The 26550-nt window shown below is 41.9% G+C and overlaps 3 protein-coding genes across 4 annotated transcripts in view; 2 read left to right on the forward strand and 1 right to left on the reverse strand.

Annotated features, from left to right (window-relative positions):
- The window catches only part of LOC112223634 (semaphorin-4G-like), a 35500-nt gene extending 34194 nt beyond the window's left edge, over positions 1-1306 (forward strand). For both annotated transcript variants that reach the window (XM_042305356.1, XM_042305355.1), the window contains exon 16: positions 140-1306. The gene's annotated coding sequence lies outside the window, so the exon portion shown is untranslated. The remainder of the gene's footprint in view (positions 1-139) is intronic.
- A 2549-nt stretch (positions 1307-3855) lies between these two features.
- mrpl43 (mitochondrial ribosomal protein L43) lies at positions 3856-5315 on the reverse strand. Its single transcript, XM_024386727.2, has 3 exons — positions 5049-5315; positions 4746-4852; positions 3856-4411 (listed from the first exon to the last, which is right to left on the reverse strand). Exons 1-3 carry the CDS (start codon positions 5177-5179, stop codon positions 4194-4196), a joined length of 456 nt encoding a protein of 151 aa, XP_024242495.1. The 5' UTR covers positions 5180-5315; the 3' UTR covers positions 3856-4193.
- Positions 5316-5494: 179 nt separating this feature from the next.
- twnk (twinkle mtDNA helicase) lies at positions 5495-11713 on the forward strand. Its single transcript, XM_024386726.2, has 5 exons — positions 5495-5573; positions 7696-9086; positions 9329-9569; positions 9663-9912; positions 10238-11713. The coding sequence occupies exons 2-5, from the start codon at positions 7721-7723 to the stop codon at positions 10619-10621; spliced, it is 2241 nt and encodes a 746-aa protein (XP_024242494.1). The 5' UTR covers positions 5495-5573; positions 7696-7720; the 3' UTR covers positions 10622-11713.
- The last annotated feature ends 14837 nt before the right edge of the window (positions 11714-26550 follow it).

The following is a 26550-nucleotide window of genomic DNA, read 5'->3' on the forward strand; positions in this document are numbered from 1 at the left end:
ATGTTGTCACGTTACGTTTAAAGTTTTAACAGAGAGAAGTTAGTTTAAAAGTAAAAAAAATATGTATATGTATATGTAGAGTGTATTGGTGCCATATTAAGTCTTTATGCCTGCTGTTTTATATTGCATCTGTCTTTAGATATGCAAGAAGCCAGATCACATTGATCTCAGAAGAGATGGAGAAGATGGATGGAAGAAGGAGTGTGTGAGGATCCCTGATGATCTGAGCCAATGACTGCTCAAAATACACAGAAGGACAATCAGTACGTGAAACCTCCAATGACAGGGGACTTGGATATGGTTATCGTAGTGTACTTACTACTTACGGTCAATTGGAAAATAGGCTGGCTACTACAGTCAAATACGCACCTCCAGTATATACTGTATGCCCCCATAAACATTGTGGAACACTTATTTCAACAAACATACTCGCTCACGTCATACTGTACAGACATGACAACATTCAAATGGAGGTTTAGACAAAGGCCCAGTGCAGCCGTTTTTATCTCAATATCAAATCATTTCTAGGTAACAATGAAGTACCTTACTGTGACAAAAATAGCTTCTTAGCAAAGGGCAATTTCTCAAGCAAGAATGTTGCTATGACTGTCTGGGAGTGGTCTAAGTGGGGAGGGGGAAACTAGCTGAAAACTAGCTGATATTGACAGAGAGGTTTGGAACTCTTTCCTATTGGTCTAGTAACTATGATGTCACCAGGCAGGCCAAAACTCCATCCCACCAAAAAAGGCTGAAAACTCAGGCAGGCTTTTCAAACAGCTCTTACACTAAAAGGGAAGGATCATCAATGTCACAGTATTATTCCAACCTCAGTGTGGAAATACAGTATAAATAAAACAGAAAAATCACATTTTTGACTGCACTGGGCCTTTAACTCCACATCACCTACAGAATATATTTGAGTTAACAATGCCTAAATGATTCATTTGCGTTATACCTCTTGCGAGGACTTTTCTTGCTCTGTACATAAGGAGATTTAGTATACCCTTGTAAAGTGTTACATCAATGTGTTACATACATGTTATGTGTTGTTTTCTGGTTTTCTGGCTCGTTGTAGATATGACTACTACTTCACAATCTACTTAGTATTTTATCAGCCATGTAATTGGCCATGTCATGTGTAATTCTTTGGCCATCATTGAACTTGAGGAGAAAATACAATTCTCATACAAGTACCAGTCAAAAGTTTGGACACCTACTCATTCCAGGGTTTTTCTTTATTATGACTATTTTCTACATTGTAAAATAGTAGTGAAGACATCAAAAGTATGAAATAACACATATAGAATCATGGTAACCAAAAAAAGTGTTAAACAAATCAAAATATATTTTATATTTGAGATTCTTCAAAGTAGCCACCCTTTGCCTTGATGACAGCTTTGCACACGCTTGGCATTCTCTCAACCAGCTTCATGAGGCAGTCACCTGGAATGCATTTCAATTAACAGGTGTGCCACGTTAAAAGTTCATTTAGACCTCCCGAGTGGCGCTGTGGTCTAAGGCACTGCATCGCAGTGCTAGCTCTGTCACAACCGGCCGCGACCGGGAGACCCATGGGGCAGCGCACGATTGACCAAGCATCATCCGGGTTAGGGGAGAATTTGCCTGAGAGGGATGTCCTTGTACCATTGTGCCTTAGTGACCCATGTGGTGGGCCGGGCGCAGTGCACGCTGACATGGTCGCAAGGTGTACGGTGTTTCCTCTGACACATGGGTGCGGCTGGCTTCCGAGTTAAGTGGACATTGTGTGCAGTGTGGCTTGGTTGGGCTGTGTTTCGGAGGAAGCACGGCTCTTGACCTTCGCCTCCATACAGGAGTTGCAGCGATGAGACAAGACTGTAACTACCAATTGGATACCATGAAATTGGGGAGAAAGGGTTAAAAACCACAGAGTGAAGGAAAAGCAGCCAACAAGTGTTCAGCATATGTGGGAACTCCCTCAAGACTGTTGGAAAAACATTCCAGGTGAAGCTGGTTGAGAGAATGCCAATAGTGTGCAAAGCTGTCATTCAGCATATGTGGGAACTCCCTCAAGACTGTTGGAAAAACATTCCAGGTGAAGCTGGTGGCTACATTGAAGAATCTAACATCTATTTTAATTTGTTTAACACATTTTTGGTTACTACATGTGTTTTTAGTTACTTCCATGTGTTATTTCATATTTTTGGTATCTTTAATATTATTCTACAATGTAGAAAATAGTACAAATAAAGAAAAACCCTTGAATGAGTAGCAATGTCCAAACTTTTGAATGGTACTGTATGTTGTAACTGTTTTGTGCAACTACCCGTAAAGGATAAAAACACTATTTTGCATCAGACTGACTGGAAATAATCCTGTGTGTCAATGCCCAAGGGCGAAGTCAGTACAGTACAGCATTATTCAAAACATGTTCCAACCGCGTCCTTTTGTCTCGACAGCATGATACCCAATAGTATTGCTGTTGGGTGATGATGATAATCAAGGCCTTGGTCATGTTCATTAGGACACGCAATGGAAAACGTTTTATACAATGCAAAGACTGGTAGTCCCTCCCTATTTTAGTCTGTTTTGGAACCTAATGAACAGGACCCTGTTTTCTCCACAGACTGCTCAACATAAAATTGTGAGTAATTCACACATATGATTGTGACAGGGTATGGGGGTACAGCACAGGCTGAAAGACTGGTGGGAAAAAAAGGCAAGTCTGAGTGGCGGTCTAGGGCCGTAACTAAGCAACAGCAATCTTTATTTAGAGGTTTTACACCCATAGTGTCAGTCAAGCTCTGACAGTTCTCATCGGGGGGGAAAATGTGATTTGAGAACTCTACTCTGGTCAGTCTCTGCTGCCTGTAATCGGTGTGTGATAAATGATTAGCTATGTTAATACTAGTGGCAACCCAACCCCAATCAATAGAAAAATCAGCAGTCTGTTCAGTAGATGTTCTTAGAAAAACAGACTGTTATAATTTTTCCCAACTTAAATAACTAGTATGAAGTGGATTCTATTAAGGTCATCATCTCCTGTTTTAAGTCCACCCTACATTCTGACAGGTAACCATCAAAAAACATACCCGAATGAAGAGGCACAATTTTACATTTTATGAATTGTTTAAACTATAATCTATAACACTGACTTCACAGCCGGAAAACATAATGCCATCCTCTTTGGTCACCAAACAAATTGAGAACACATGACTGTAATTGCTTTGCAGTCACAGGTGCACTTCCTCTTCCCTTCCACACTCATGACTCACGCACCCTTTGCATTTTACACAATCAACCTTCGGATTATACTATTTCCTTTCCTGTGACCAGTCACACGCAACCTGTCTGGAACTCATCCATCAAGTTCAACCAGAAATCCTACCTGACCACTTCTTTTACAGCACCACCCACAGCTATGTTGTCATCGGCAGACAATCAACACGGCGTTTATACAAGACATGCTTACAGTCAAGTCGTTGGGAACATTCCCTGTTCTCTTATTGATGGGTAGCTGATAGAGACGTTCAAGAGCCATATGTTTCTGGGTCATTCCACAATGTTTAGAAGGTTTTGGAGAATGGCAGACATTTTCTAAGTTGAGATTCTGTTTGAACTGTGGTGTAATGGCAACTTGAAACACTGATGTTGGTGTAAATGAGTACATATGCTACATGCCATGGAAAATAAACATCTCTACAATGTGTCTAGGATTGTCTGTCGTAGTCATCTGTAATTATTTTGATGTGTCTTTCAGAGAACTCAGTCGACTGATTCAAACGCTTGAACAGTTTAAATGATCATCCACGTAAATACCTAGCCTCGCAGGGTCTTAAATTAGCCCCTCCCAAATGATCACAACTTAGTCACTTCTGAGTCTAAAACATTGACCACTTTATTCTATTCGTAAAACACAGCTGCAGTGAGCAGTTTGAAATACTGGTTTGGACACAAACTGTTCTGTATGCACGCCACTGATACCAGTTGACAAGCCTCTGATAACTGTGCAAAATTCATTCAAACGAAAAGGGCAGATATGCTATAACGTATCTGGTGATTCAGGTGTTTCAGAAACACAATGGCTTGTCTGCCATGGAGTTGCTCTGGACAGTTCTGTGGAGAGTGGACACCTGACTTGTAGTCGTTCTACCACTGATGAGGGTGACGATAACAGACAAAAATATTGCCAGTATTATGAGGTTTCACAATCTTTAATTGGCCTGCTGTTTCTGGGGTCCGATTGGTCCAATGGACAGGGGTCGGTTAGTGAAGGGATGCCATTGGCCCTGGATGCTGGGGCTGTCTGTGTGGATGGGCTTGCGGATACGGATGATATCCAGGCCAGACTGGTTGGTCAGTTTGGTTATTAACTCTGCGATCTGTTGAGACGTCTTGCTTGTGATGGCTTCCTCCTTCACATTGCCATTTACTGCAGGAAAACACAAGGCACATTCACAATTCCTTAAAACGTGATCTGCATCACATGAATATCCAAACTGCAATAATCACAAACAATGTAATGTAAAAAAAATTCTATACAACGACATTGGTTTTCACTGCACAATGATCCTGGATCACACTCAATGACAGATCATGAACGGTTTGGCTCTAGCGCCACCTACCGTAATGTTTGTGTAATGCATCCACAAAAATGTGACGAGTTCATATTACTGTAGCAGTGCATTCTGACATGGCGGAACAATATTTAATACATCGACGTGAACACATTTCTCCAAACAAAATATCACTTAATTCACACTTACAGTATTCTGCAACAATTTTAGGGATCCTGCAGGACTGAGGAGATACGTAGACAACGGTTCCAGGGTTCTTTTGGGCAAAATCCACCACTCCTTCTTCGATGAATTCCCTAAGAAAGGATTTGTTGATAATCATTTACATTTTATTAATTTAGCAGATGCTCTTATCCAGAGCGACGTACAGTTAGTGCATTCATCTTAAGATAAATAGGTGGGACAACCACATATCACAGGCATAGAAAGCACACTAGATAATAAATGGTAACTAATCACAATAGGCTAGCTAGATAGCTTAATGACACTAACCTGGCTCCCAGAGAGCTCTGTCCATTCTTGGAGAAGATGAGGGAAATGCGCTTCATTTGACAAACATACCGACCCACCCCGTTTTGCAGAACACTTTGTAGGAAGCGACTCGGGGTGCCTCTAGATGTCATTTTGCAATATTGATAAATACTTTGACCTCTATATAAATGTAAAATGTGTATGTTTAACTTCCATGGACTAAGTAGCTAAAGGACGATTTGACGGGCATGAGAAGAACATGCAGTCCGTCAAGTGAAAAGTCCGTGTGGAAAGACAAACACAGGAATCAATAAATGTTGAATTCATTTATACATGTTATACATTTGAGTTGGATTTTCGATGTAAAAAAAATATCAAATATGAATATAAAATATCAATCACAAATGTACAATCAAAGCGTTCTCTTTGTATAATTTGTGTATGCGATTAGAATACTGGTTTGATGGCTTTGTTTCACACGGACGTATTTTTATAACGCAACAAAAGCCCGCAAAAGCATGCATGGAAGAAGAAACGTAAGAAAAGGTTGGTGTGCATCATTATAATTTTAGTTTAGTTTGAAAGAATGTATGCGGGGATGCATATCAATATAAAAGGTTAAAGCTACCGCAACCTCGCTTTTGTCCACTTCTGTCTTCCTTTTTTTGGCCTCTTAAATCACGTGTCAAACGCATTCCATGCAGAGCCGAGTGTTTGCGGTATGTCGCTCCTCCCTTCAATCAAGTAACGTTACTTGATTGATGAATTAAGGTTACTGATTAGTTAAGAACTCCCCTCACCTGGTTGTCTAGGTCTTGAGTTTGACACCCCTGTAAAAATGTTGCTAGCTAGCTTAGGTCACAAATTACTCACGTCAGTTAGCTAATTACCACAGCCACTAAGTCATAAACCGCACCAATTTATACAATTTATCTTCTTAACATGTGATTTTAACTTAACCACACAGCAAACCTTATGACTAACCTTAAATTAAGACCAGAAAGCTACTTCCCCCATGAATGTTTACAATATAGCCAGTGGAGACCGGTAGTTAACTGGTTAACAACAACCAGCATCTAGTGCAGGGGTTGGTGACCCTGGCTCTGGAGTGCCACGTGTTATTGATTTAACCGACCTGGAAGACCAGGTGGGATAAATTTAGGCAGTACCTGCGGCCCTCCAGGAACAGTTGCCTACCACTGATCTAGTGGTTAATGTACAGCAGGGTTCCCCAATTGGCGGCCCGAAATAGATTTTATTTGGCCCCAAGTTTTCTGAACAAAGTAAATAACACAAAAGACAGAAATCCCCAGGAAATCAGTTCAAAGCCATTTTTATTTAGGAAATCTGTTCAAGTATTTCCAGCATAAATAGAGAGAATCGTAAACAAATGTTATCAAGAAATAATTTTATTTTTGTCAAATACTAGCTAACTATATTTGTTTGGGCTTCTTGTGGTCAATTTGCAGTTTACAAATTAATTATATTTTCTGGCCATGGTTTCCATTAGGAAAATGTGGCGCCGGACTGGGTGACCCGGAAAATTTAGATTTACCGCCCATTTGAGATACACTATATATACAAAAGTATAGATTAGTGAATTGAGCAACACTCACTGCAGACATGCAGACAGGTGTATACAATTACCAGTAGAATGGCCTTACTGAACAGCTCAGTGACTTTCATCGTGGCACCGTCATATGATGCCACCTTTCCAACGCGTCAGTTTGTCAAATTTCTGTCCTGCTAGAGCTGCCCGGTCAACTGTAAGTGCTGTTATTGTGAAGTGGAAACATCAAGCAACAACGTCTCAGCCGTGAAGTGGTAGGCAACACAAGCTCACAGAATGGGACTGCTGAGTGCTGAAGTGGACAGCCTAACATGCTTTTCAAACAGTTGGAGACAGACAGAACGGTGTGTTCATAACAGTTCAACTTTGTTAGCTAGCAAATAGATCCAAGTTGTCTAAACTTGAAATATAAAGATTAGCTGGCTAATCACTAGCACGAGGACTTGAGGTTGTTGAGACCAGTGTTAATTTTCTATAGCCAGATGCCTGCTACAAGAAGTTAGTGCATTATGCATAGTTCTAGTTAAATTTGTAACAAAAAAGGGCATTTTCATAGATACTTGAAAGCCAAATAAAAAGCAGGTTCAACTATTTTGATGAAATAAATTCATTTTTAGTGGGTCTTATGGTTGTGGAAGGCTTGTGTGTGTGTGTGTGTGGTAGTTGTGTTGGATAAATAAGATACATGATGAATTACAAAAATACACACAGACCGATTTAATTCCACTAAATAATGCAAATTAATGCAAATTAACCTATAGACCGAAAAGCATGAAGGTAAAATGTATTTACATCAACTGGTATTTCCATCAATGAATAAAAAGCATTATTTTGCCATGGATTTTTTTCTGGTCATTTTGTCGAGCAACAGTTTTATTTACCTGCTTTTCTTTTGGGGGGGCAAAGGCCGGCAATTAACGGCGAACGTAAACCCTGGTTCCGGCCCTGACTATACACTCAATAAAAAAATTGTCCCCGCGGCTGAATGTAGTTGGTATCCCTAATGTACAGTATGTAGCTAGTAGCTTGTAAGCTAACTGATTAGCGTAGCTATGTTTTCCCTTGCTGGTTGTGTAATCCTTCTTTTGTATGTTTCAGGTCCAATGTCTTGAACAGGTAACAAATGTGGATGAGCTGGTTCCTGAAAGGGACCCCCTGTCTCTTGCAGGTGGCAGCCCACAGCACCCCAAGGCTGCCTCCCCAAAGATGCCTCTCTTCCTCCCTTGTCAGAGTCCTAACCAAGCCACACACCCCAAGATTTGCTATTCCTTCATACTATCCTCAGGGACAACTATGGGGGATGTCATTGCCAATCAGTTGTACCAGGAGCTACAAAAAAGATACCAAGTCTATCCTAGACTTTCCTGTCGACCCTATTACAGTGACCGATATCAAACAATATCTACGCTCTAAAGACATCCCATTCCATGATGGCTACAGCTGCTTGCATGCCCCCAGCATGTTCCTGGACTCAGCTGTGGGTGTCCCTGCGGATACAGGGAGGGAGAGCTTTACAATGTTCATTGACAAAACCACTGGCCAATTTCTGTGCAAGGAGACGCTGGTGGAGGGGAGCTGGGAGGACCTGCAGGACTGCCTGGAGGTGATGCAGAAGGAGGGCCAGGCCTCCCTCAGCCCTCACGTGCTGCTGGGCTACCCCGAGAGCCTGGAGGAGCGGGAGGAGAAGGAACAGGAGCTCAGGGAGGTGCAGAGGATCTGGTCCAGTGCCGTGCCCTTCTCAGACCTCCCTGACGAGGAGGCACAGCTAGTCAAAACCATGTTCCAGATCAGCAAGATCTCTAACGCCACACTCAAAAAGTTTGCGGTGAGGTTATTCAAGCCCACCAAGAGCCTGGTGTTCCCCTGGTTTGGTGGAAGGGACTCCAGCCTGCGGGGCGTCAAGCTGCTATCCGCCCAGAGCATGGAGGGCGGGACGGTGGCTTATACCGAGGCCACGGTGCCCAAGGCTGGCTCCTACCACAACCTGTTTGGACTGCCTCTGGTGGGACGCATGGACTCTGAGGTGGTGCTGACAGGCCAGGAGGTGGATACCCTGGCAGTGAGCCAGGCCACAGGCCTGCCCAGTGTGGCTCTGCCCCGGGGTGTTAACACCCTGCCCCCAGCTCTCCTGCCCTACCTGGAGCAGTTCAAGCGGGTCACCCTGTGGCTGGGAGGGGACATGCGCTCCTGGGAGGCCTCCAAGATCTTCTCCAGGAAGCTGGGTCTTAAGCGCTGCTCCCTAGTGCGCCCTGGGGAGTTCCAGCCCTGTCCTCTGGAGGCCCTGTTCCAGGGCAGGAACCTGGCCCGCATCGTCAAAGCCTCCATCCCCGCCGCCCACAAGTCCATTGTGTCGTTCAGGCAGCTCAGGGAGGACGTCTACGGGGAGCTTGCCAACACGGAACAGGTGGCTGGGGTGAAATGGACCAGGTTTCCAGAGCTCAACAGGATCATGAAGGGTCATCGCAAAGGGGAACTGACAGTCTTCACAGGTATAGCGTATAGTAGGATGACATATTGTCATTTGATCATGTTGTTCTACACAGACGTATATAGCTAGTTATGGTAGAATATGCTTCAAATTGGGGTTGATTTTTAACCTGACACTAGACTGAGAATATTGCTTCACTGTGTAAGTCAAAACAAAAGCAAATGATCAATCTGCTACCAGACTATGTTGATCGTGTCTAACTTTAATGTACCTCTCCTCCCTTTTTCTTCTTCTCCCCACCAGGACCCACGGGCAGCGGCAAGACCACCTTCATCAGTGAGTTTGCCCTGGACCTGTGCATGCAGGGCGTCAACACGCTGTGGGGCAGCTTCGAGATCAACAACGTGCGCCTGGCCAAGATCATGCTGACCCAGTTCGCCATGCAGAGACTGGAGGAGAACCTGGACCAGTACGACTCGTGGGCCGACAGGTTCGAGGACCTGCCCCTCTATTTCATGACCTTTCACGGGCAGCAGAACATCAAGTGAGTCCTCTGAAAGTGTTGAGTGATATGTCAATCTGTAGATGTACTGTACAGCTTGAGTTTTATATAACTTCCTCCTCTCTCCCTCTGCAGAGCTGTGCTGGACACCATGCAACACGCTGTCTACCTTTACGACATCAGTCACGTGATCATTGACAACCTGCAGTTCATGATGGGCCAGGAGAACCTCTCTGTAGACAAGTTTGCCGTCCAGGACCACATTATCGGAGCTTTCAGGAAGTTTGCCACCAACAGCAGCTGTCACGTCACTCTGATCATTCACCCCAGGAAAGAGGAGGACGACAGAGAACTACAGACAGCGTCCATCTTTGGAACAGCCAAGGTGAGTACAGGGTTAAATCTAATACTGAATCATGTCAATGTAAATGTAGACAGATAAATATAACGCGGCTTCCTTGTTTGCCTCTTTAAAGCAATGAGTGCTTTCATTACACCTGTCATTCTGTTGGGCGCATCGCTATGTTTGATCGATAGGTGGTGCTTGTGACAACATTATCAAAAACAGTTCCATGTACTGTATATGTATTAGTTTCACAGGCCCGCATTCTTTTTCAATCAAAGAGATTCACCACAACACACATTGTCACCAATGTATGTTTAACCTATATGTGTTGGTACTAGTAACCTTTGAAACTCCTGTCTACCAGGCCAGCCAGGAGGCAGACAACGTGCTCATCCTGCAGGAGAAGAAGCTGGTGACCTGCCCCGGCCGGAGGTCCCTCCAGGTGGCCAAGAACCGCTTCGACGGAGACGTGGGCATTTTCCCTCTGGAGTTCAACAAGGCCTCGCTCACTTTCTCCGCCCCAGTCAAGGGCAAGCACAAGCTGAGAAAGGTCAAAGGTGAAAAGGGGGAGGGGTCAGATAATGAGGAGTCTTTAGGAGAAACTCTAAAGAAGGAGGAGACAACGGTTAAAAAGGAGAAACTAGTGAAGTTGGAGAGGCCACCCAAAGCTACCAAAACTCCCAGAGCTGTTAAGAGTCCTGCAGCAGGGAAGGGCACACCAGAGGGCGAGGGGAAGAAACAGCCATAGAGAAGACTTCACTCACTGATCTAAGCAAAGAACATTGTCTCAGTGTATAATGATTTGAAATGACAGAAAGGTATTGGGACTTAATTTATGGTACAGTATCATAAAAAGGAAAGAAAATGTATTGCTTAATATTGATGATTTGTCACCTGATTGGAAAATGTGCTTACTTATGTCACAGAAAGATGGAATGAAATATGTTATCTAAAGGAGAAAAGAGCTGTGTAAAATAACATTAGTATGATATGTTGGATGTTGGCAACGAATGACCATTGAAGAGTACAGTATTGGCACTTGAAGTAACTACCCAGTGTTTCCAGATTTCTATGAAATGATTATTAATACTTACAATATGAGGGAAATAGTTTCTTACAAAAATTGTAATTAAGTAGGTTGGAAAGCAGCTTTTTTTGTGTTGGAATGGTGTAGGCATATAATGGTCATAAGATATTCATTCAAGTAGACCACTGATTGGCCAGTTCATCCTCCTCTAAACCACTGATTGGCCAGCTCATCCACCTCAGGGAGATGACATCATATTCTATGAGGAAATAGCAAGCATTTTGAAACTGGATGTTTGAGATATAAGTTTGAGATGGTTTTATTTTGTTTTTTCTTCAATTTATGCATTGGCCACAAATGCAAATATAGGACAAGTCAACAACATTATTTGCATACGAGTTAACAGAATATTAACTTCTAAAAAAAGTGATCTTTTCACTGGGCAGCTCCTTTAAAATAATAGTTGAAAGATAGTTGACTTACCGAAATGAAGTTCTGACAGTATTTATATTTCTACTACTACTGTACTGTTATGTCTGCTTTTCCCCACTCAAAGGTGGTGAAATTCCGTTAAGCTAAACTCCGTTAATCCAAACCCTTGACTGTCCATGTTATTACATGTATTGCTATATAGTAACAGTATACTGTCATAACAGGAGCTAGGACTTCTGAGGTACAGTATTCCACAAGGATAAGCACCATCACTGTATGTGGACTGTTGCAGAATGTGAATGTTACACTCTACTGAACACAGATATAGTGCTGCTGCTTGTTTGCCTCATTAAAACGTCAAGCGCTCATGTGCAATTCTGATCCCTAGAGGGTGTCTGTGATTCATCCAAATAGTGTCCGCTGTGAGTTGCCATGCATACTCATGAGTGATTTATTTACAGTAGGCCGATGTAGCTAACCTACAGCTGAGTACGTTTTTGTAATACCGGCGTCCAGATGAAAATAATCAGGTTTGTGCCCCCTACTGAAACATTATCCGACACCCCTGATGTACTGTGTCCCAATGTCATAACAGCATTACATTTTTAAACTGACCTCGACGCAGACCATGCGTTTCTACATTAGATACTCACTAAAGAACACTCAATTATTCCTTAACTTGCATTCCATATCAGGGATTCTCATGATATTCAGATTGATGTACAGTACAGGGATATCGGGGTTCGTAGTATTGTTCCTCTTCTCTCAGGATTGAAATGATAAGACTGTAGAGTCTGTCAGATCCACTATTGGTCTTCCCTACACAGAGCAGTCCTAGGAAGCTCCTGGCTGGCAAGACACACTGTTTAAACACATGGCCTGTAGTCCACCTGAGCTCTCTGGGCAGCTGCTGGAACTAAAATATTGTTCTTAGCACAGTGAATCATATCCCCCCCCAAAAAATGGTATTGTGTTCTTGTAGTCTAGCCACAGAGTCACATGCTGTACTTGGCTTCAGAGGTAGGGAAAACCAACAGGATATCATCCACTCATTGCTAAACACAAGCGATGGACATTGGAGCAATTTTAGTGTGACACACAGCTTTGCTGAGACAGCAGTAGGGGAGACAGTTTCTGGGCAGATTTGGTGCTAGGTTTTTCATTCCATGATTTCCCCCCTCGGTTCTGAGGTTTTTCTTAATGTGCCGTTTTCATGTGAATGCTTTACTGCTGTCGAAGTAGGCTACAGTAACAGAACATTCCATAATGATTCCAGGCTGTGTGGTTCTGGGTGTCTGGATGACAGTGTGGGTGTGGGACATTGGCGTTAAAAGAGTGGTTGAAAGAGGCCCTTTGTGCTCTCTGGGCGTTCCTGGATGGGGACGGCGGCTCCATCACTTGCCAGCATCGGCTCCAAGGGGTAGGAAACGTACACAAACACAACTGAATGCATGTCACATACACATGTTTCTATGCACAGATGGTAAAAAAACAGTCATTACCGTAGTCAGCATTTGTGATAATCATACATCCATGAAACCCTGAATGGTTCACATAAGTTCTTCTTCGTGTAACAGTTATATATTGCATTCAACAACCATGTTTATCAATTTCCGCAAGATCACATGGAATAGAAACCTGCTGTTGAATGGACTGAGTACATAGGAAACAATAAGCAGTGAATAAGAGGACCGTTTTGAAAGAGGAACTATGATCAGGTATTGACATCCCCAGTTCCTCAAAGTCCTGCAACTTTGTTGTTTTGATTTCTGATTTGTTAAATCTGATCTGAGCTCTGTGCTCATTCAACTTACTGACATCTGGAGAAGGAGAGGAGGATGGAACACATCAGAGCAGCAACTTAATTATGGAGGCAAAGCATGAGATCTTTGTAACCACAGGAATTTCACTTATCAAACTCAAGTGTCTTGACTGTTTCAGAATGTAAGGGAAATTGGCAATAGCTCATAATCTCCTCACGCAAATCTAAAGGTTTATCTTCAGAGAGCTTATATGTTATGTACATGTACTGTACACTTCATCTAACACAAGCATAGAGCCATGCAGATATAGCAGGAGTCTCAACAATCTCGTTTACCCCATGAAGCCTCTATTACTGCTCTTTTCTAATACAAGGTTGGTGGGGATGGATATGCAGAGTTCTTCGGGCCATTAACTCCTTTTGAGATCAAGGCAACTATGTGGACAAAGCTGGAGGTACAGTGCCTTACAGCCCAAATTTAAAATGGAGGACATTTTGATTTTGTGTCACTGGCCTACACACAACACCCCATAATGTCAAAGTGGAATTATGTCTTTAGAAATTCTTAAAATTAATAAAAAATGAAAAGCTGAAAAGTATTGAATCAATAAGTATTCAACCTCTTTGTTATGGCAAGCTTTAATAAGTTCAGGATTTGCTTAAAAATTCACATAAGTTGTATGGACTCATACTGTGTGAAATAATAGTGTTTAACATGATTTTTGAATGACTATCTCATCGCTGTACCTCGCACATACATCTGTAAGGTCCCTTAGTCGAGCAGTGAATTTCAAACACAGATTCAACCACAAAGACCAGGGAGATTTTCCAATGCCTCACGGGAAAGTGAACTTATTGGTAGATAGGTTTTTAAAAAATGTCACTTCAAAGATACAGGCGTCCTTCCTAACTCAGTTACTGGAGAGGAAGGAAACCGCTCAGGAATTAAACCATGATGCCAATGGTTACTTGAAAACAGTTAGAGTTTAGGGCTCTGATAGGAGAAAACTGAAGATGGATCAACAACATTGTAGGTACTCCATAATATTAACCTAAATGACAGAGTGAAAAGAAGGAAGCCTGTACAGAATAAAAATATTCCAAAACATGCATTCTGTTTGCAATAAGGCACGAAAGTAAAAGTGGAAAAAAATGTGGCAAGGAAATTAACTTTGTCCTGAATACAAAGTGTTATGTTTGGGGCAAATACAACACAACACATCAATGACTCTTCATATTTTCAAGCATGGTGGTGGCTGCATCATGTTATGGGTATGCTTGTCATCGGCAAGGACTATGGAGTTTTTTGGGGTGGATAGAAAGAAATGGAATAGAGCTGAGCCAAGGCAAATTCCTATTTCAGTCTGCAATCCAACAGACACTGGGAGTCAAATTCATCTTTCAGCAGGACAATAACCTAAAACAAGGCCAAATATACACAGGAGCTGCTTACCAAAATGACATTGAATGTACCTAAGTAGCCTAGTTAAAAATCTATGGAAAGACTTGAAAATGGCTGTCGAGCAATGATCGACTACCAACTTCACAGCCTTTCAAGTATTTTATACAAGAATCCAGGTGTGCAATGCTCTTAGAGACTTACCCAGAAAGACTCACAGCTGTAATTGCTGCCAAAGGTGATTCTAACATGTATTGACTCAGGGGTGTGATTACTTATGTAAATAAGACATTTCTGTTCTTTATTTGAGTTCCTTCCTTCATTACATCTAGATCTCCCGCTTTCATGATCCTTCCTTCTTCATCATGACATTAATATTTCAATTAAACAACCTGGTTTCTGCTTTACACTTCAGGGATATTTAGTTTTAGTTTTATACTGTGTGCTTCCATCTATATAATATACACTGCTCTAAAAAATAAAGGGAACACTAAAATAACAAATCCTAGATCTGAATGAATGAAATATTCTTATTAAATACTTTTTTCTTTACATAGTTGAATGTGCTGACAACAAAATCAAACAAGTCAAAATGAGGCTCAGTAGTGTGTGTGTGGCCTCCACGTGCCTGTATGACCTCCCTACAACTCCTGGGCATGCTCCTAATGAGGTGGCGGATGGTCTCCTGAGGGATCTCCTCCCAGACCTGGACTAAAGCATCCGCCAACTCCTGGACAGTCTGTGGTGCAACTGTTGGTGGATGGAGCGAGACATGATGTCCCAGATGTGCTCAATTGGAATCAGGTCTGGGGAACGGGCGGGCCACTCCATAGCATCAATGCCTTCCTCTTGCAGGAACTGCTGACACACTCCAGCCACATGAGGTCTAGCATTGTCTTGCATTAGGAGGAACCCAGGGCAGACCGCACCAGCATATGGTCTCACAAGGGGTCTGAGGACCTCATCTCGGTACCTAATGGCAGTCAGGCTACCTCTGGCGAGCACATGGAGGGCTGTGCGGCCCCCCAAAGAAATGCCACCCCACACCATGACTGACCCACCGCCAAACTGGTCATGCTAGAGGATGTTGCAGGCAGCAGAAGGTTCTCCACGGCGTCTCCAGACTCGGTCACGTCTGTCACATGTGCTCAGTGTGAACCTGCTTTCATCTGTGAAGAGCACATGGCGCCAGTGGCGAATTTGCCAATCTTGGTGTTCTCTGGCAAATGCCAAACGTCCTGCACGGTGTTGGGCTGTAAGCACAACCCCCACCTGTGGACGTCGGGCCCTCATACCACCCTCATGGAGTCGGTTTCTGACCGTTTGAGCAGACACATGCACATTTGTGGCCTGCTGGAGGTCATTTTGCAGGGCTCTGGCAGTGCTCCTCCTGCTCCTCCTTGCAAAGGCGGAGGTAGTGGTCCTGCTGCTGGGTTGTTGCCCTCCTACGGCCTCCTCCACGTCTCCTGATGTACTGGCCTGTCTCCTGGTAGCGCCTCCATGCTCGACACTACGCTGACAGACACAGCAAACCTTCTTGCCACATCTCACATTGATGTGCCATCCTGGATGAGCTGCACTACCTGAGCCACTTGTGTGGGTTGTAGACTCCGTCTCATGCTACCACTAGAGTGAAAGCACCGCCAGCATTCAAAAGTGACCAAAACATCAGCCAGGAAGCATAGGAACTGAGAAGTGGTCTGTGGTCACCACCTGCAGAACCACTCCTTTATTGGGGGTGTCTTGCTAATTGCCTATAATTTCCACCTGTTGTCTATTCCATTTGCACAACAGCATGTGAAATTTATTGTCAATCAGTGTTGCTTCCTAAGTGGACAGTTTGATATCACAGAGGTGTGATTGACTTGGAGTTACATTGTGTTGTTTAAGTGTTCCCTTTATGTTTTTGAGCAGTGTATATAATAAAACATGTTTTTTTGGGCATAATTACATTAGTCTATTTCTCTGTATACTTCATGTATACTTCATGCGTTATGGGCGTTATGCACCCCAAAAATCTGATGGGGCACAATGTACGTTAAGATGGCTGGGGGATGGTCCGGAGGGGGCTGTGGAGAATTTTGCACTTTTCAACACCTGAAACAGCTTTTTTTCCTGCAATCTAGAGACATAATCATTACGCTTAATTCTATGTAAAAAAAAAAACATGTATATTTTTCTGCAAATCTAAGCATACCACTCAAGCTGTCTGTATCCTCCTGGCTGGTGGTTATTGTTTTAAAGAAACAAAATATGCTTCTCTGCTAAAATCTGGGTAAAAGATTGAAAGGAATGTATCTTATTCAGTACACGTATTTCTTGTATTTCTACCAACCTTGCCAGAAGACATGCCTGCTAAGATAGTTAGACAAGCTAGCTACTCTAACTTGATTGATAGCCTGAAATGGCCTCTTGGTACCTAATTATGAAGTTGGGAGATCGGGCTAACTAAAGCCAACTTCATAAAATTGGCTAGTAGAATTACAGAATTATACATTTTAAAATAATAATATATTTTAAACAGGACAAATATGTGCCCCTTATGGGCATGATGCCTCTGATGCTTAGTGTAGCATGCAGGACAGGTCTATGACTAAACTCCCTCATAGCCACATTTCAGGCCACTACTGGCTCAGATTAGATGGTGATGAAGAAATTCTCTCCTCCCCTCTACTCTCCTCTGGTTGCGAAGACATCAGGGGGATAATATCTTTCCGTCTGAATAACTCGTGTGCGCTTGGCATGTTTGACCCACGTGATCCTCCATCCTGAAAGCGCTTTAGAAGAGGATACACAACCGTTCAAAAGTTTGGGGTCACTTAAATATTTCCTTGCTTTTGAAAGAAAAGCACATTTTTGGTCCATTAAAATAACATCAAATTGATCAGAAATACAGTGTGGACGTTGTTAATATTGTAAATGACTGTTGTAGCTGGAAACGGCTGATTTTTGTATGGAATATCTACATAGGCGTACAGAGGCTCATTATCAGCAACCATCACTCCTGTGTTCCAATGACAGTTTGTGTTAGCTAATCCAAGTTTATCATTTTAAAAGGCTAATTGATCATTCGAAAACCCTTTTGCAGTTATGTTAGCACAGCTGAAAACTGTGGTGCTGATTAAAGAAGCAATAAAACTGGCCTTCTTCAGACTAGTTGAGTATCTGGAGCATCATCCTTTGTGGGTTCAATTACAGGCTCAAAATGGCCAGAAACAAAGACCTTTCTTATTAAACTCTTCAGTCTATTCTTGTTCTGAGAAATGAAGGCTATTGCATGCAAGAAATTGCCAAGAAACTGAAAATCTCGTATAACGCTGTGTACTACTCCCTTCACAGAACAGTGCAAACTGGCTCTAACCTGAATAGAAAGTGGAATGGGAGGCCCCGATGCACAACTGAGCAAGAGGACAAGTACATTAGTGTGTCTAGTTTGAGAAACAGACGCCTCACAAGTCCTCAACTGGCGGCTTCATTAAATAGTACCCGCAAAACACCGGTCTCAACGTCAACAGTGAAGAGGCGACTCCGAGATGCTGACCTTCTAGGCAGAGTTGCAAAGAAAAAGCCATATCTCAGACTGGCCAATAAAAATAAAAGATTAAGATGGACAAAACAACACAGACACTGGCCATCATCCCGGAGTCGCCGCTTCACTGTTGAAGTTGAGAAAGAAATAGCTTTTCTTTTAAAAACAAGGGCATTTCTGAGTGACTCCAAACTTTTGAACAGCAATGTATGTGTTCTCTATGTATATAATAACCATATGGAGATCCTCCCCTCTGTATTCCCGGTCAGTCCCCAACCACAGGAAGGCTCATGTTTCTGCTCATTATGTCAATTTGACATTCCTGTTTGCTGGCTGTGTGTGTGACTGTGAGATGTACAGATGTAGGATCTTAATTTGAGGCAGTTTGCTACAGCAAGAAAATTATCCTGCAACAACACGAAATGTGAATTATTATGTGGATTATAATTCATTGACTTTTTTGTAGGGGTTGATACATTTTTCGTAAGGGAAAATCAAGTCTGACATTTCAAAGTGGAAATTACAGACTTCAGAAGCCTTTTCAAAATGACCAGTTTTACATTTCCTGCATTGCAAGAAAGTTCTCCTGCAACAAGGCATTCAAATGAAGATCCTACATCTGTAGATTAAACTGTTAATTGAATGTTGCAGAAAAATTATACTGATGTCTTATTAATTGTCAGAGATTGTATTACAGTTCTATTGATACTAGTACTATTTTTTTAAGTTGTGCTAACTTGTATCTATTGAAACTTAAGTTTAGTCAACTCAACTTGATCTACTGAGTTGACAAAACTTAAATATTTAAGGCAGCAGGGTAACTGATCTTTTCAAATGTAATTTCAAAACAATTTTTTTGATTCATCAGATTTTTGGGGGATTTTGTCAAGCAACTAGTTACCGACAACAAAACACAATGATACCATGATATGTGTTAATATGGAGGAATGAAATATAATATCTATTTTGTATACTAGTAGTACACAGCTAAACTGAAAATGCACACAGTAGTGCACATTGTGATTAAAGCACCAAATTTGGTGTAGATGAAGATACATGTACCCTGAAATGTACCCTGGTATATATATATATATATATATAAGATATTAAAACATTACTCAAACATTTAAATACATATTTAGCTTCCAGTCAATGTCTCTATGCCAAGTTGAGAGTCTCATCTTTCAGATGCAATTGGAACAGAGTTGATAGTTCTAACTTAGGAACAATATGGGCTAAAAGTCTGATGGCACCAGTGCCCATGTCACCTCTACAGGGAAAGAATCTGCCTTTTAAGAACACATTTCATGCAATTCTACCCCATTTACATGACAGAAGACATTAGCGTCTCTGTCCCTCTCTCTCGCCCTCTCCATCTCTTTTGTAACGAACAGCCATATTGTTGTCAGTCCGCGAGGAACCTGAGAATGTTTCTCTTTCTGCAGGTCTGCCTTCAATGACTCGATCTCGGTCTTCAAAGTTTGAAATAAATGAATAAATAATGAAACCAATTTGTGTAGTACTGAATCATAAGCAAGGCTCGGGTTTTTGCAGATGCAAGAAGGTTACAACTGTTCAGAATGATAATATGATACAAGGTTATGATTAATAAGTTGACTGTTAATTGACGTGATAGGTCACCTTTTAGAGTTTAATTCGGGAGATGGTACCGTGGTGCGCCAGATCCCAATTAGTTATTTGTTACATTATTCATTTAATTGGGTAACAATTAAACATAGTTAGTTGATTAGATAAATAACAGTCATCAGATGGATGTTAAAGTCAAGTCACGACAACGTGTAACTGAAGAGAAATACCACAAGTGGACACAAAATAACAACTGGGATGGATCCCGAGGAAAATGTGGCTTACCAGTGAACCTCTGAGTATTAATACTGTGTCTCAGAAGTTTCTGTCCATGACTGATGCAACCTGAAAAAGCATTAAAGACAGAATTAATGAGTACTTGACGTCACCGAGAAAGTCTAGATATGGCCTGCTCTCGCTTATGTAAGGAATTAGGCACTTTACTATGTAGGCTACAGTAAACATCTCATTGTCCTGTTGGTTTTTGCCAGACTGCACAGTAGCCTATAAAACATACACATTTAAAACAGTATTTTTAAAAATCTAATTCAATCATATTTGTACCACTGTTGATGCTGTGTAGTTATTTTTAAAATATAGTTCTTGGTTTACAGTAGTGATGGACAGCTGTTTTTAAACAGTTGTTTTTCACAAGTGTAGCAGGTTGTGAACTCTGCAAACATTTCCACTCTGAGAATGAATGTTAAATGACTGTAATTAATAGATTAATTCAATACATTGGAATACAAAAGAAGCCATCAACCCATGATGGGTTATTAGCAGGACAATCGGCTCTTGCCAAGAAGGACATCAAGAAGGAGGGTAGGAAAGGAGGACAGGTGGGGCATTGTATTTAAAGACACTGCACAGTAGCCTAATAAACATTTGCATTTTGAAATAGTTCGTCTTTTTATCGAATTCAATCATATATTTCTACCACAGTAAATGCTATGTTTTTGGGAATGGTGACGCCATAAAGCCTCTGCTACATATGTTTCACATATTTTGAATGAATTCCTGAATTCAATTGCTTTAGCCGACATGTTGCGGTTTATTCATTGTTTAATTATTCAAGGTTCCTTTCTCAATAGCCTATCCGGGTGCGGTCAAGCGTGGGGATTGTCTTGATAAATCAATTGATTTTTATTTCCACTGAATCTCTCTTTGGTTATTGGTTAGCCTACAATTGGGGTGTGGAATGTTTGGATTATTTTGCTCTTCACTCGCAGTCACTTACTCTTCACTCTTCACTCGCAGTCACCTACAGTAGGCCTACTCCTGACCGGTCACGGTGTACAGCACCATATTCTCCTAACGGAAACCCTGAGGGCTACATAGGCTACTGTAAAAGGCATTTGAGTTTTTATTGGAATAGAAACACCAAAATATGAATCTAATTAATTAAACTACATTTCTAAAAATCCATCCCATATAGTCTGTTCTAACAAAAAAAGGTTTTAAAAAGTCTTTAGTACAGTCAAAATTAAAAACAGTGAAATGCACTGCTGAATTCAATCGCGTTCACCGACATGTTGCGGTTTATTCATTGTTTCATTATTCAAGGCTCACTTTGTTATTTCATGTTATAACTAAAATGCTTGACTGTATTTAAAAAGACATGAATGACTTGTATCCTTTGCCAATAAGTATTTTACGCTAAAACAGCTACAGTAAACAGGACTCTTAGGACTACAGCTCCATGTCATTTCAATAACTTAGCTTGTCAAAGATGCCTTCTGGTGGGCAAACTAGCCCTAATGGCAACAATGGCTGACAGTTAAATAACATGCCCGCAAGCTGTGCTGCAGTATGACACAACTTTTAAAGGAAGATCCACTGTAGGCTACAGTAAGCTACTGAATAACATTTCCAGTGGCACACTGACTCACCTAATGATGAGTCAGGGTACTACTCACGTCATGGCAATAGCCTATCTCAAGATGAGCTACTTTGAAAAACAGTGCTGCAGTTCCCAATAAACTGAGAGTTGAGGTAAAACAAATTATATTGGGTCGACAGACAGATTAGTCTTTTCTTTTCAGCAGTACGCATTTGCTTTCCAAACTGTATGTTTTTCCGATTGTAATTTTGAAATCTGCAAATGTCAAACCTACAGCTGCAACCAACCATAGTAATATAATCCATAGATTGCAGTTCCCCTTCATGTCAGGACTGGCAGCCATTGTGTCATTGCTAGTGTACCCATAAGTTTATTAACAGTCAAATTGCCAGGGTAAGAGGTTCCAAAACCCTTCTATTGATTATATGACCACAACACAACAAGCTGTGTACTTGGCCCTGCATGCTGCCCAAACTGCTGCTTTCCCAACTGTAGGCAAAGTATATGTTATGGTGTGCATTGTCATGGCATGGTTTAGGGCCACTTGTAGAATCAATGCCAGGGTGCATTTAAGCTGTTCTGGCAGCTCGTGGTGGACTAAACAACCCTTTAAGAGGCTTTATGTTGGTGTTTCCTTTATTTTGACAGGTACCTGTATTATTCATTTTTAAACTATTAAACCTCTCTTGCTAAATTATACTCTCTGGTGTATTTTGAAGAATGTGGTTGGATTTAAAAAAAATATCTCATACAAATAAACTATGTCATATATTTTTTTTGCCTACATGCTTGGGCCCAGCCCCTGATTCACAATTGACCAGACACAGTAGTGTAAGTATTTAAGTAGTACTTTAAAGTATTTTTACTGAAGTAGTTTTTTGGGGTATCTGTACTTGACTATTTATATTTTTTGACAACTTTTACATCAATACATTCCTAAAGAATATTATATACTTTTTACTCCATACATTTTCCCTGAAACCCAAAAGTACTCGTTACATTTTGAATGCTTAGCGGGACAGAAAATGGTCCAATTCGCACTCTTATCAAGAGAATATCCCTGGTCATCCCTACTAATCTGGCAGACTCACGAAACACAAATGCTTTGTTTTTAAATGATGTCTGAATGTTGTAGTGTGACCCTGGCTATCCATAAATAAATACAAACAAAACTGTGCTGTCTGTTTTGCTTAATATAAGGATTTTTTTTAATTTTTCATACTTACGTGTATATTTTAGCAACTACATTTACTTTTGATACTTAAGTATATTTAAAACCAAATACTTTTAGGCTTTTACTCAAGTAGTATTTTACTGGGTGACTTTCACTTTTACTTGAGTCCTTTTAAATTAAGGTATCTTTACTTTTACTCAAGTATGAGAATTGTGTACTTTTTCCATCACTGACCAGACATGTATTTATTATGCAGTTTATTTTTTGAAGTATCCGTTAGCCAATCAAGGCAGGGCCCCCCAATTACCCATGTGGGCCCCCTACCTCCTCTCCTCTCCCATCTGATGATTAGCAGAGCAGCGGCAGGCAGCAGCAGGCTGTTTACTCTCATTGAGAGCGGGCTCCTGAGTCCTCCTGTGGTTGGCGGTTGCAGTAAAAAAAAATACTCAATACATACAGTACTACATACTGAACAAAATTATAAACTCAACATGTAAAGTGTTGGTCCCATGTTTCATGAACTGAAGTAAAAGATCCCAGAAATGTTTCATATGCACAAAGATGCTTATTTTTCTCGCATTTTGTGCAGAGATTAGTTTACATGCCTGTACTGAGCATTTATCTTTTTCCAAGATAATCCATCCACCTGAAAGATGTGGCATATGAAGAAGCTGATTAAACAGCATGGTCATTACACAGGTGAACCTTGTACTGGTGACAATAAAAGACCACTCTTAAATGTGCCGTTTTGTCACACAACACAATGCCATAGATATTTAAAGTTGAGGGCAGCGATTACAGCATTGAGTCTTCTTGGGTATGACGCTACAAGCTTGGCACACCTGTATTTGGGGAGTTTTTCCCATTTTTCTCTGCAGATCCTCTCAAGCTCTGTCATGCTGGATGGGGAGCATCGCTGCACAGCTATTTTCAGGTCTTTTCAGAGATGTTCGATCAGGTTTAAGTCCAGGCTCTGGCTGGGCAACTCAAAGACATTCAGAGACTTGTCCCGAAGCCACTCCTGCGTTGTCTTGGCTGTGTGCTTAGGGTCGTTGTCCTGTTGGAAGTTGAACCTTCACCCCAGTCAGAGTTCCTGAGCACTCTGGAGCAGGCTTTCATCAAGGATCTCTCTGTACTTTGCACCGTTCATCTTTGCCAGGTTTCCTCCAGACGTGACGCTAGGCATTCAGGCCAAAGAGTTCCTTCTTGGTTTCATCAGACTAGAGAATCTCTGAGAGTCCTTTAGGTGCCTTTTGACAGCCCGCTTGGAGTTTGTCATGTGCCTTTTACTGAGGAGGGGCTTCCGTCTGGCCACTCTACCATAAAGGCCTGATTGATGGAGTGCTACAGAGATGGTTGTCCTTCTGGAAGGTTCTCCCATCTCCTCAGAGGAACTCTAGAGCTCTGTCAGAGTGACCATCAGGTTCTTGGTCACTTCCCAGGCCCTTCTCCCTCGATTGCGCAGTTTGGCTGGGCCTCCAGCTCTAGGAAGAGTCTTGATGGTTCCAAACATTTTCCATTTAAGAATGATGGAGGCCACTGTGATCTTGGGGACCTTCAACGCTGCAGAACTGTTTTGGTACCCTTCCGTGCCTTTACACAATCCTGTCTCGGAGCTCTACAGACAATTCCTTCGACCTCATGGCTTGGTGGCACTGTCCACTGTGGGACTTTATATAGACAGTTGTGTGCCTTTCCAAAGCATGTCCAATCAATCGAATTTACCCCAGGTGGACTCCAATCAAGTTGTAGAAACATCTCAAGGATGATCAATGGAACAGGATGCACCTGAGCTCAATTTCGAGTCTCATAGCAAAGGGTCTGAAAAGTAATGTAAATAAGGTATTTCAGTTTTTCATTTCAAATAAATTGGCAAAAATGTCTAATAACCTGTTTTTGCTTTGGTATTATTGGGTATTGTGTGTAGATTGCTGAGGGGGGAAAAAATGTTTAGAATAAGGCTGTAAAGTAACAAATTATAGAAAGATTCAAGTGGTCTGAATACTTTTCAAAGGAACTGTATTTATGGTATACTTATTTTGCATACTGTAAAAAAAACAATGTTACAGCTTGACAGACAGTGTCGCTTTGCAATCATTACCAATTTTGGGTAAAAATGACCCTAGTTGACACTTTTAGGGTTAAATAAAGTAAGCTGTGAGGTCTGAGCTGTAAAGAACTTGATGTGTCACACAGGACTGGACCTGAGTGAAAGCAGCTTGATATGAGCTGGATCCCTCTGTGGATGCCTGTCCTGGTGTGTTCTCTCTGTATGTCTGTCCGTCCGTCTCTAGCTGTTACTGGAGACAAAAAGGGCATCTGACGCATGATGCTTACTTCTACCTGCCCTACACATTTCCTTTGGTCACGTTCTACCTGCCCTACACATCCTGGTCACAAAGCCTCCCTTCCTAGCACCAATTGCCCGTGTAGATCACAGATCTTGACCTACAGTTACTTCAACTCTGTGAAGTGTACACACAGTTTACTGAAGCCTCACATGGTTTGCTGTCATAGGTTGTCAGTGCTTCATGTTCGCCTGGCCATGGACTCCCACTGACAGCGCTGTGCTCTGCACTCCTGCTTTTTCACATACAAACTGTACTCGAACGCCTGCATTTAGCCTTTGAACACAACAGGAGGCCTTCTGGAGAGAGAAAGCCAAGCGGGGCTGGGACCAGTCTTACATAATGTGTTTCGAGACCCAGAGAGACTACAAGGCTTAATGTGTGCACCTTCAGGGTGGATATGGACGCAATATAATCCCGAGCCCTGTGGGAGAGGGAGTGCGAGTGGCCCCCGCAAACTATCACAACCACTTTTCGACAGAGGTGGAAAAGGGGGTGTTAAGGAGATTTCAGGGTAGAGGGGCCGGCAGTGGGTTAATAATAGGTGGGTAATTAAATGCTGCGGTCAGACCATTGGAGGCTTAGGAGTTGGGGTATGGCAAGAGGGAGGGAGGGTATAGGGGATAATGAGTCTGGAAGCTGTGGAGTGGGGCTTTAACAAGGAGTAGAAGGGGCCACCTAACTCTGTGAGGACACAAAAAAAAAAAAAACTTGGCTGGAGTGGGGGCCTCATACTACTAATAAGGGGGCATTGAAAATGACTACTGCACGTTGAATGAGTGAGGACCTCGCCAGGCCTCTTATACCTCACACCAGAAGGCTTCACAGACTGAGGGGGGAGAGAGCGAAAGAGAGCTGTACTCAGCTAAACAAGAGTAGATAATACTCCAGCCCCCCCCCCCTCAAAAAAAAAAGTTCTCAAATTAGGCATCTGTACAGGCACTTTCAAAGTGGGCCCTAGTAAGCCTAATCCACTATTCCTAAACACATGCGCTGCATATGCCGAGAGATCATTGGCTCTGTACATATGCTACTCACCACCATGAAAGCCCGTGTGCAGCATATGTACAGAGCCAATGATCTCTCGGCACAGCAGTTAATTGCAGCATTATCGACATATGCCATGTCCCAGAAGCCGATTACCTAACAGTGCAGTGTCCAACCCCAATGGTCCCCATAAATATACCCACGAAATATGCAAACCTGTCTATTATGTATGAGTGAGGGTAATTTTGCAATCTTTCAGTCCATTATGTCTCCTAAAGTGAGGACTGTGGAGAATGACTTGGTAAGGTAGAAAGCAGTACTATAGACTGTAATGCATGGAGTTTTACTATGCATCAAAGGAGGTATTTTTTCTTTCTGGTTTGAAATAATGTGTCATTCTGTATTGGATAAAATGACCAACATCCTCAGCTCATTTGATCTGAAACACAGTACAAAATGAAACATTACAGAAAAATCCATATGGGGTTGTAGTTCAGTTACCTAAAGACTAATAAACCTGGCCTCAAAGTAAGTGCGCCATTCACTGGATGACAAAGAAATTTAACTGGCCCTCTGATTGGCTAAGCGGGAA

Source organism: Oncorhynchus tshawytscha, linkage group LG24 (genome assembly GCF_018296145.1).
Source record: "Oncorhynchus tshawytscha isolate Ot180627B linkage group LG24, Otsh_v2.0, whole genome shotgun sequence".
Taxonomy (NCBI): Eukaryota; Metazoa; Chordata; class Actinopteri; order Salmoniformes; family Salmonidae; genus Oncorhynchus; species Oncorhynchus tshawytscha.

Coding starts and splice junctions, on each gene's coding strand:
- mrpl43 (XM_024386727.2), bottom strand. CDS start 5,179: ATGACATCTAGAGGCACCCCGAGTCGCTTCCTACAAAGTGTTCTGCAA. Junction 4,853..5,048: donor CAGAGCTCTCTGGGAGCCAG/GTTAGTGTCATT, acceptor ATCCTTTCTTAG/GGAATTCATCGAAGAAGGAG. Junction 4,412..4,745: donor TAAAATTGTTGCAGAATACT/GTAAGTGTGAAT, acceptor GTTTTCCTGCAG/TAAATGGCAATGTGAAGGAG.
- twnk (XM_024386726.2), top strand. CDS start 7,721: ATGTGGATGAGCTGGTTCCTGAAAGGGACCCCCTGTCTCTTGCAGGTG. Junction 9,087..9,328: donor GGAACTGACAGTCTTCACAG/GTATAGCGTATA, acceptor TCTCCCCACCAG/GACCCACGGGCAGCGGCAAG. Junction 9,570..9,662: donor CACGGGCAGCAGAACATCAA/GTGAGTCCTCTG, acceptor CTCCCTCTGCAG/AGCTGTGCTGGACACCATGC.